Source organism: Vanessa tameamea, chromosome 26 (genome assembly GCF_037043105.1).
Source record: "Vanessa tameamea isolate UH-Manoa-2023 chromosome 26, ilVanTame1 primary haplotype, whole genome shotgun sequence".
Classification (NCBI taxonomy): Eukaryota; Metazoa; Arthropoda; class Insecta; order Lepidoptera; family Nymphalidae; genus Vanessa; species Vanessa tameamea.
The window spans coordinates 3,487,709-3,499,682 of NC_087334.1; the positions used below are offsets into that span (position 1 = coordinate 3,487,709).

The following is an 11,974-nucleotide window of genomic DNA, read 5'->3' on the forward strand; positions in this document are numbered from 1 at the left end:
TTTTGTTTTACGTCAACCTCTTATTACCTTGGAAGTTTAGAGCAATATTGGCGTTGCTCTCACCAAACACATTGAAAGCGTTACATCTATAATTTCCACCATCTTCCTTAGTAGGACCTAAAATTTCTAAGGTAAGGTTAAATGTATCTTTCCCAATGGCTTTTCTAGACATCTTCATTTTAGCACCGTCCCTGATTTCTTTATCACCGTGGTACCATGTAATATCTGGTACGGGGTATGCTTCAAGTATACATTCCATAATTAAAATATCCCCTTCCTGTCTAATTGTAGGTTTTTTAGGAAATCTAGGTGCTTTGCCATCTGGGATTCTGTTCAAGAGAGATAAAAAATCTTAATAAAGATCCCAAAATTTATTTCGTATTTAAAAGTTTTTATAGTAAATTACGCTTACTTTGGTTTATCCCCACCCTGGAAATTTAAGTTTATTTTAGCTACGCCTTCACCGTGTTTATTTTTAGCCACAGCCCTGTATTCTCCCTTGTCTGAATTCTCTACGCCTACAATTTCTAGTCGCGCCATATGATATAATGTTTGATCCTCTTCTAATGATATTTTGTATCGACTGCTTTCTTTTATTAATTTCTTTCCATGGTACCTGTTTATACGTCCTCACGTTAGTTTCAAATAAAAGGACATATATTTATTTGTAATTATTTTCTACGAGATTGTCCTTACCATGTAATGGTTGGTTTCGGTTTGCCAACACATCGACATTCGAAAGTGATTTTGGTACCATCTTCCGATTGCCTGATGACAGGTCTCTCCGTAAATGTCGGTTTGATAAAGTCTTCAGGCACGGGCGCTTCGTCGCCTATATCAGTTTTTATATTAGTGAACCCTAACTTTCGTTATAAATTTTCACGAAGATTTGCAGCTTTATCATTCAGACTGATTGGTAATATATTTAAGATGTTTTCTTATGACTCGTGTATGTATTAATAACATCGCCAGGTATATAAGAGTTAATCGAGGGATAGAATATAGTTAAGATTATCGAATATATACATATAAATATATAATAAAATTGTTTTTTAAACTATCTTTAATCTAAGATTTCTCAAAATCAGTACGCATTACAGTGGCTTTTGTTACAAATATTCATATCGTACTAGTGCGTACGCTAAAGCAAATAACTTTAAAACATTTAACACAATGTCATATGCTTAGGAATAAGAGGTTAGTAAAGCAATCAGTGAGACATATACTAAATGAGATTTAAAATACATAAAGGTAATAATTTATTAGTGAAATGCAACAAATACGTAAATGTTTAAGTGCTTTTGAGTGTGTGTATTTGAACAAAAAAATGTTCATAAAAGTATTTCTCATATAATATTTAACTTCAAATTTGTATGTAAAAAATTGTCTTTCAGAGAAAACATCTTAAAATATAAGCTGAAAGATAAAATCGAGTGTATTTTTGACTCGAGGAATTAGTTGATGAACAAAATAAGCTGTGCTGCAAATACTACGTTTAAAATAATGAGTATTCATTATAACACTTACTGGATTAGAACCACACAAATACAATGAAGCATAACACCGTAAGCAGAGTTGAAATGACTCTTAAAATTGGATGGCTAATTTCGAAAATTAAATAACTTTGTTTGTGTGCATGTGTTGGTGTCGATGGAGTGTGTGTGTTGAAACTGATACTCTACAATAGAGTGCGGAGTACAACAATGTAATTATCATGCGTTACGTGTTTTTTTTTTTAATATTTTATTGAATATGTATTTAAGGTCCTTTATTTATTTATAATATAACTTTGGCTGTATATTTTTGATTATAGGTTATTTATTTGAAAATAGAATTTTCATATATTTTAGAATCAAAATCTATACAGTGACTTGAATTGTCTTTTAATCTTTTTTTTTAACTTAAGATATATTCTTTATTTAAAATGTATTTATTTATTTACTTTACTCGCAAAATGCTATTTATTAGCGAACTCACTGTCGAAGTTTAAGCTGATCGTCGCATTACTTTCTCCAAGTTCGTTCTTGGCCGTCACGCGGTACTTGCCCGCATCTTCCACAGTCACGTTGTTGATTTCCAATGATGCATAATATGATTTGCCGTCTTTGCTTACTGTTAACTATAAGAAAATATAATAAGCAATATTAATTCATCAATGAGAATTTAAAATATATATTAGGAAAACTTCTTTATATATTATTGTTATCTGTAGTTATGAAACTGAATTGAATTTATGGAAAATCAAATGAGCTAAGTCAATTCTATCTTTGTATTAGTATTGATTCATTTTTAAATAAGGTAACTTAAACTTAGATACGATATTATTTTAGGTATCGTATGTTTATCATATGCTTTAAAGTTACTAGTTACTATTAATTATGGTAATTAGGTAACTGAAACCTGGATACATTGATGTCCTAGTGAATTATCGTACGTAATAAAATTGGCTGAGATTGTATCAGCTACAAAAAATATATAGTTTGCAAAAGATCTGTTAATTTGTAACAAAATCCAAATTTTATTTCGTGCAGTTTTTTTGGGATCTTTAATAAATCTTCTAAACAATTTCAGACAAAACCAATTAATTGTATATAATAAGATTCATAGTTAACTAAGAAAAATGCTGCGACACTTGTAATTATTTAATTAGTGTTTGTATCGTCGTATAAAAGTTTCATCGAAATTTCTAGAATATTACGAATAAAAGACATTTGTCGCTCTTTGATATAATAAATCAAATATAATTGTGATTAAAAGTTTTAGCTTATATTCTGGGATTTGCGAAGTATACTATAATTTCATGAACAGGTTGAACATTAATATGCCCAATATAAATTTAGGTCAGTTTATCAGCTAAGTCCTATCTTTAAAACAAACTATATGGGTCAAGGTCATCTTTATTATTGTATTGTTGTTTATATAAATATTTATTTGTTTTTTATTTCAATATCATAACTAGATATTAACAATATATTTTTCTATTATATAAATTTAAAAACAAAATGAAATTTGATATTTAATATATTTTTTTAATATAATTAAGATTCATAAATATTCTTTCTAAGGTTTACCTTGTGTCTTGCTCCTGGTGAGACCTCCGCTGTATTGTGGAACCAGGCAACACTGGGCACCGGCTCGGCCTCGATACGGCACTCGAATATAAGTCGCTTGCCATCGTCCTCTTGTCGAATGGCTGGCTTGCGCGCGAACGTTGGCGCTTTACCGTCTACTTGTCTGTAAAATTATTTATATCATTTAGAACTTGTATAACATGCATAAATATGCCTTATTTTTTAGCTCTATATGTACGTTGATTTTGTTTTCAGATAGCTTTATTTATTTTTCTTTCGTTGGGTAAGTGCTATATGAAAGCGTTGTTACTAAAAAATATGTTTCATCTAAAAAAAATCGGAAAGTACTTACTTCTGTTTGTCTTCGTCAGCGGCTGAAAAATAAAGGTTTCATTTAAATTTACAACAAATATATTCTTACATCTAGTAAAATTGAAGATGAGGGGCCCAGTACACTAAGAAAGAAAATTGGACTAAAGATTGCAAATTCGAAATCGGGCAAGGGTTAACTGATTTTTATGGATTTAGTTTGTGCTTAGATTAAATTAAAAAAAAAGAAACGTGGATTTCGTATGAAATTATGCCAAGAAGCCTTGGAACCAGAAATATAAGCTCCAAAACTTCTACTCACGAGTAAAGGAGGGTCATTTATTGGCTGTTACATTTTTATACCTAGGTTCATTTAACATTGGGATTTATTGGTACAATATGTAAAAAGTTTTAAAAGAATTTATATAAACTGTTATTTCTATATGAAAATGATTTACTACGTTTCGTTTAAATATATTAGATTCATGAAATAGCACTTTAACAGCATGTTCGTTCGAAAGTTTACTTTGAATAACATCAAACAGATATAAACATTTGAAATCGCAATAGGCATGATCTCAGAATGTATCCAGGTGCTTGGTATTTCTATCGACCTCTGAATATCAGTACATCTTATTGATGCTGATATTCAATTTATACGGCTTTGCACAATCTTGTTAAATGTGTGATTAGTTGAAACACTATCGAATTGCCTCGGCTTTACGCGGGTACAATTTATTTATAATTGTAAATAGTGCTCTTTAATTTATCTGGTATATTTTCGTATTATAGTTTTCATCCGTGGTAAGATCATTATATAGTATAAAACAAAGTCGCTTACCGCTGTCTGTCCCTATGTATGCTTAGATCTTTAAAATTACACATCGGATATTGATGCGGTTTTTTTTAATAGATAGATTGATTCAAAAGGAAGGTTTATATGTATAATACATGCACAATATAGAAGAGAAATACTGATAATTTATAGGTTTCGGAAGTGATGTCTTAAATAAACACATTTTTTGCGCTTACTTTGCAAACACTGGTTGAATCCTACGTGATAGATCAAAATAATGTACTACAGTATTGTACAGCTTAAAAAGGTCTTCAAAAAAGTTCACAATGGTATATGTCTATCTCTCATGGATAGCCCACAATATTTTTTATCCTCTACTTTTTATTAGAAATAATGGCTTATTTTCGAAGCGATTTTAAGCAATACAGCATTGATCCTTATCCAATTAAGTACCTTAAATACATTGTGCATTTAATGTAGATTAATAATATGGCCCTTTACAGCATGTAATTTAAATGAATATTTTAGAAGATTTAAAATGTAGGGACATAGCGGTTTCTATTGTCTAACGACTGAAAAACTGTGAACGTTGTAAGACATTCTGTAGTATATTTATTTGCATCAAAGAGATTTGTCTCGATTTTTTTACTAAGAAAACAGTCAATAGAATTTTAGTTAATTCTTTTCAAAGAAACAGTAAATAAGGATACAAGACGTACATGAATATGTTAAATATTCTTGACGATACCTTCTCAAGTATTCGTCACGAATATGTCATCTTGTTTAGTTATATCTTGCCAATGCTTGGCTAAGATCAGCGCGGGGGATTTTTTGTTAATATATTTTTATCTCTGACTAATGCTTTTATTTTTGTATTTTTATTGACACCAGTGTTGAATTACGTTGTGTGTTTTACAATATACAGTTATTTTATTACGATATATGTATAAATAGATTTTGACTACCGCCTGTATCATACATTATTATTTTAAAAATAAAAGTCATAAGTCCATACATACGTTCTTCTGTCTATAAAGCGTGATTAATAATTTTAAAGTTTGTTTGACCAATTTTCAATAAAATAATGAGCAAAAATATTGTTCGCGAATTATATTTGTATAGAACTTAGATGATCATTTTGAAGTTGTCAGTATCTACGTATTATTAACACCAAAATTTTCAAATATAATACGCTTAAATTTCCTCCAATAAGTCCATTCAAAATATATTTTTTACTCAAACCAGGACAAGAAAAGATCACTTAAGTTTTTAAATATCGACAAACACGTCGCGCATATAATGCTCATATATTTATATATCTCGGACAGTATGACAGGTAAAGTTACACTGGTTATTGATAGTACTGTACTGATACTCACGGCTAAAGTTAAGGTTGATGGAGGCGGCCACCTCGCCCATCTTATTTTTAGCCTTAACTTTGTAAAGCCCCGCATCTGTCTCGATCACGTCGTCCAGCTCCAGCACCACCAGAAACTTGTTGTTGGCGATGCTCTGGATCCTGTAGAAATTTATTATATACAATATAAAATAATGTTCCGCACCTTCAATTCAAAATAAACACTGATATCTTTAAAAATAACTCATAAAAATAATTTAGGTAATATCTCATGACAGGAAAAATGTATGAATTCTGTGTTTATTATGTAACTTTGTTTATTTGCCTCACTGTCACCAGATTCGTGAAATTAGTTTCAGGACCAAGAGCTATACGTTCTTTCTGATCACCCAATAACATTTACAACCCTAATGATCACAGATCTTAATGATAGACAGACAAACAAGCTAACTATTATTGAGGAAGTAATTATTTTGTTAAATTAAATGAATGCTAATTGATTAACACTTTTACTACTTAGAGACGTCTCAGACATGTCAACAAAGAAACAGGTTAAGATTTTATAAAAATATCATATTTGTATGTTATCTAAAATAAGGACTATCAGGTAAATTATAATATAGGCCAATGATACGAATATCGTCGAAAAGTTTTGGATTCCAATCCAGATCTTACAATTTGCGTATCGAGCAATAGTGATCACTAAGACTAAGAAGGAAAAATTCGTATGAAATATTTTAAGGTTTTTAAAGTTCGACAATCGGCTAATATCTCGATGGTCACAATTTAAAATCTGAGAATGCCCTTTTCAGAAAAACCCTTTTCAGAACATGGGATCACTTTAGTCTCATTAAAAAAAAAAACATAACTGAAAACTAAAAAGTTCAATTTAAGTGCTATTTTAAAATTTTTATATAAATTGGTGGCAAATAAAGTTCTTATGGAATAGCAATATTTTTTTATCGTCATAGTTAAATGGACAACGTACATTTTTAACCCATAAAAAAACATTAAAGTATTTGCGCACTTTTGTTATATTACAATTTTTATTTATAAACTAGATCAAAACCTGGCTTCGCTCGGGTAAAAGAAATAAAACTAAACAAATACTTATCCTAGGTAGTAAGGTTTATCCTTTACTTTTTATACAAAATATAACTTTTTCGTAAACTCTGATCTATTGTGGATAAGTTTCCATCGAGTCTACCGTTCCCCTGCGCGAAATAATTATTTGGAACACACTTTCTGAACACACCCATAAACGTCAAATTGGGCGCCCGTTGAACTGTCATTGAATTTTATGGATTTAATGTCGAAATATCTCGATTATACGAATTTTGCGAATATATGTTATTGACTAAAATTTTTTTTATTTTTTATTTTGCACAAGCACTATATTATGTTTCCCTTGAGATTGACGACGTGGTTGTCATCGGCCATAACGACATCATCATCATTAGTACCGTACGATTAACTCATACAGTGCAAAACAGTACAGATGAAAGCAGGGACAGCAAAACAAAACGTCCGAAAATATATTAGCGTTTTCAATATTTGCCACGCAAATGAAAACTCAAGGGCACTTTTAAATTTCAAAAGCCTCGTAATTTAAGTACCATATTAAGCGAACCTAAGGTACTGACGAATTTTATGGTAACATTAACGGAGGCGACAAATCGACCACAGTTTATAAGTAATTAAAATTGTTGCCATATACAAAATTTTGTTTTATCTAAGTATACGAAGTTTCATAACACAGTACGTAATGCAGTAGTTAAAACAGTCACAATTTTTGTACAATTACTTAATGATTCAAATATATCGATTCAATTTTGTCCTTTTTATTTGTCTCGAGACGGTCGGCCGTGCCAAATGTGTCAACTTTCGATTGTCTTGGCTTATATTAGTATCAAAAGAAACATTAAGAAGATATCGTCAATTGGTCAGGCGAGCGTGTCGTTGACCCTAATGCTATAAATTAATTGGTCTACGTCGTAAAAGCAAAGAGAAAACCAAAGGTGTTTTAGTCTGTTACGAGTGTACGCCTTACAACGCTGTCAACATGATGAGTTAAACGCGGTGCATTGAAGTGAACGATACAAATCTGTATACATACATAAACGCGAAATACCACTCAATGATTAATCACGAAATCTCAGAAGCTATAACACTTTCAAACTTTAAATTTGGCATGTAGGTTCCTTATAGAGTGTAGACATTTGCTAAGAACAAATTTTACGAAACTCTAAACGGGGGTTGGATTGGTTTGTGTTTTATAAATTTTGCGCGGGTAAAGGAGCAGGTTCAGCTAGTTTATAAATAAAAATACTAATATTTGAATTATAAAGATCTTTCATCCGTTTAAAAAAAAAGAGAAATACAAAATTCAACTCACAAATATGAAAAATGTATTCTGTTATTTAGATTATTGTAGGTATTCAAAGCATTTAAAAAATTTCTATATCTCTATGAACAACTACTGCCATATTAAATCGATTAAAAAAATGTTTACTGATATAAAAAAAATAAAAGATGAAAAGACTTACTTAAATTGTGTCCTAGTATCCTCTTTGAGCAGTTCATCACTGCGGTACCAGCTGATCTCTGGCTTCGGCGAAGCCAGAAGTTGGCACTCGAAGATGAGCTTATTGCCATCGTCCTCTTGGCGCAGCTGCGGCTTCTGGGTGAAGCTCGGGGCAAAATCGTCGGTCACCCCCATATTGCTAGCTGTTTGTCATCACTGGTTGAAAAATTGAAGCTTCGTCTTTGGAAAACGGACGAGCTAGCGACCTGGTGGAATAGAGATTGGTATTATAAGGATTTGTTGACTAAGATGTACACTTTTTTATGAAATACCTAGATAGGCGGACGGGCAAATGGGCCACCTGATGGTAAGTAGTCACCACAGCCCGTAGATATTGGTACCGTAAGAATTTTTAATAGTCACATCTGCAATGTGCCACCAACTTTGGGAATTAAGTCATTACAACCCTTGTGCCTGTTGTTACACTGGCCATCCTTCAATCCGGAACACAAAAATAAAAGGTATTGCTGCGTGGCGGTAGAATATATGATAAGTTGGTTATCCACACAGGTGGACTTATTTCTCATTTCAATGTAAAGATTATTAGATTTAATAATATGGTAGTTAGATTTCGGCTGTCTGTATTATTATTAATTTGCACGGATTAATAATATTCCAATTCATAAAGTATATTAACAGATTATTTGAATGCATCCGATTCACATAGAATTAGTTTAGTTAATTTTTATTTAGGATAAACGAAAACAGTATTGTAAGAGAGGTTCACGTTCAATAAAAAGAATCCCTAGTATCTTATCGATTAATCTCGCTAAGATCTAAGTATTAAGTATTTGGATAATACATTTTGATAAAATGCGTGCTTTAAGCCAACTTTGAACCGAAGTCTTAGTATTTACTTTTTAGTATTAGTTAGCGACACGATTATGTCACGTCCGTTACGATGTGAGTGGAACTTGAAAACTGCTTGAATTTGATGCAAATTCTACATCAATTTAGTTCATGCTACGCTACGGACCACGTGGGCGAAGCAGTGGTCTTTCATCCTGGCTATGACGCGCCGAGAAGCTATATTTGATACTTGCGGTGAATAGATTCATTGTCATTCTATTGCACTCGAATTCGATTCTCGACTTGACTTTACAAATTCTAATAAAATTAGCTGGACAAATATATAGTTCGTTTTGTTGTGAAATTACATATACATAGTATATATTGTTATATTTATATTTGATTACAATATATACATCATTATATTCATAGTTAAGCGAGTGAATAGTTAGCGAAGTGATTTTTTTAAACTACATGTAGTTTTATTTTAGTTAAAGATAAGTAAATATAAAGGTAATTTCAAATAATCTAGATGATTATATTATTTGAAAAATATATATTGTATGGTATTATATCTACGTGCGCTTTTTCTTTTTAAATTTTTTTTATCAAATCAAGTCTTTTGAATATCTGTTTTAGAATGCGATAAATAGACAACTCAACAAAGATTTATATTTAGGTAAGAATCGATTTTGTTACGATAGAAAATAAAACCTTCTTTTATAATTAATTGCAAACAATATTTTATTCATTTATTAATCTCAATGTTTATTTTAAATTATCTGATAAGGATTTTAATACATTACTAAAACTATGAGCTGTGGTACGGTAAAAGTATAAATATTTACTTTCAATATTCATTTTGAACTGTATCTTAACTGAAGATTGCGTTTTCAAACACGGACAAGCAACACCCGATTTTTTATTTATTTATATTTCTCTTAGTACTCGGCGGTGACATAAAATATCGTCAGAAAACTTTCATAAGTCGAATGATTTTCTGCGAAAAGTGTAATTTACTTAACTTGAGTTAAGTATAGGTCGAGCCGATATATCCTAGTGGTTAAAAGACATGCATGTTCAACGAAGATTGCGAGTCTAAGTTCGGCTAAGAACAATTTAATTGTGTTTATAATTAATCTGAAGAAGGTGAAGGAAACATCACGACATCTGCATCTCTTAGACGAAGGTCTGCCACATGTCCACCAAACTATACATAGTACACCAAACATGTCCACCAAACTGAATTGGAGCAGCGGGTTCTAACTTAATGCTCCGAATCCTCAAAAGAAGAGGAAACCCAGAATTTTGACAATTACAGGTCGTTACTTAACTCTTCTATTTTTGAATAAAGGCTTTTTAATCTACTGTTAAATATTCATGCCTTAGTACACTTTGTACTAAGAATGTCATTTTTATTTTGATTTGTATGCGCGGGAGACATACTTATATGTCGTGATAGTGACATTGTTTTTTTAGGTAATATAAAAATTAAGATCTCATGTACATATATTGCTGGTATAATATAGAATGACATCATCCGCATTCAAATGAAAAATTGTCTTAATAGTTATAAGGATAGTGTGCAAACGGCCTTCGTTAAACTGTAATCTATATTCATTGGCATTGGCATTCCAGTATTGCTAATCATGATTACGGCCATTGAAAGCATGGCAATGACTCAAATTATTGGAAAAATTATAATGAATATAATATATCTTTATTATAGAATTTATTTATGTATTCCATGGTGTGTAGTGTGACTGTCAAAAGACAAGTACGAACAGTTAGTTCTTAGTATAGTATATTTATTTTGCAGTTGAATAAGTAAAACTGTTAACTTAAGATGATCTTCGTGGCGGTAAAAAAAGAGTTTTAGTAGATGATAGTTTTGGAGAAGAATGTGAAACAACGACCAACGTCCTAAAAGATAGATGCGGTAGTGCCGTCATAGCATTAGTAACAAAGTAGATAAAGAAATGATTTAAGAGACAAACATTAAAAGCAAAAAAAATTCAAAGGTCATTAATCCCGTATCTTTAATCTAGATTAATAGATTTGACAGTTTTATTTTAATCTATACACACTTTATAGTCAGATACATTTTGAAAAGCTACAATATCATTTAAATATAATAGACCGTCTAATCTCTTTCAAAGACTAAATCAATGATCTCAGTACAGAATAACGTACGTAGTGTGGCTAGGCAAGATTAGTCTTAAAGCTCTGAAATGAGTCATTTTCTTAGCGGTCAGCGCCATCTACCGACAAGGTGAAGTGTGAATGTGTGGGTGTCCAGTGTTAGAATTTCAGAAGTATAAATGAAACGTCGCATCTATTTCTGTAATCGTTGAAGGCCTCGGAGAACTTTTTAGTTTCTTGTAACTTCCGATGATTACCTAATACTTCTTCATTTTATTACATTTTACTAAATATCCATACTAAAACCTTATATTTGGACATTCCTTAAAGTTTATAAGTTCTCAATATAAACGCTTACATCGAAATGATCTTTTAAAATTTTATCATTGATTTTTTTATACGGATTTAATTCAGTATATTGTGATAAACTATAGATTTTATCCTTTTTTTTTAATTTATAGAAATAGATAAATAAATTTAAACGTACCGTTTGATGACCGATCAAGTAATCCAAATTCACAGATAGTCAATTCACAATCAAAACACACACACAATTAGTCAAATAGTTAAACGACGATGTTCGAGAAATTGACAAAGATAAAGCGAAAAAAATTCGAGAAATAGGGTTGTCGCCGGCGGCGGGACGCGTCGGGTCGTTTTCGAAATCGTAACTAAACTATGAAAAGTTGGCGAACCGCCGAGGTGGTGTGGGAATTCGCGTGGGACGTTGCAGCCGGTTGGATAACGAATCGTGACGTTCCCAATGCAGAGGTGTTTTCCGTCGAAGATAGAATATGATCTAATGGATCTTAAGGGTTGGATGAAGTCGAATTCTTTCAGCACTGATTGATTGTTTCAGATATTATAATATTACCAATTTCATAATTGATGGTGTTGGTCATAATTGTGGTCTCGAAACAAAAGTT

At 31.4% G+C, this 11,974-nt stretch overlaps 1 protein-coding gene across 1 annotated transcript in view; it reads right to left on the minus strand.

Moving 5' to 3' along the window:
* LOC113393169 (twitchin) overlaps positions 1–11,728 on the minus strand; it is a 103,117-nt gene extending 91,389 nt beyond the window's left edge. The window contains exons 1-9 of the mRNA XM_064219158.1: positions 11,536–11,728; positions 8,080–8,323; positions 5,556–5,695; positions 3,424–3,445; positions 3,072–3,234; positions 1,978–2,119; positions 697–832; positions 413–616; positions 28–329 (exon numbers count right to left, since the gene is read on the minus strand). Coding sequence (XP_064075228.1) covers positions 28–329; positions 413–616; positions 697–832; positions 1,978–2,119; positions 3,072–3,234; positions 3,424–3,445; positions 5,556–5,695; positions 8,080–8,252 — 1,282 coding nt within the window. The 5' untranslated portion in view covers positions 8,253–8,323; positions 11,536–11,728. The remainder of the gene's footprint in view (positions 1–27; positions 330–412; positions 617–696; positions 833–1,977; positions 2,120–3,071; positions 3,235–3,423; positions 3,446–5,555; positions 5,696–8,079; positions 8,324–11,535) is intronic.
* Between the last annotated feature and the right edge of the window lie 246 nt (positions 11,729–11,974).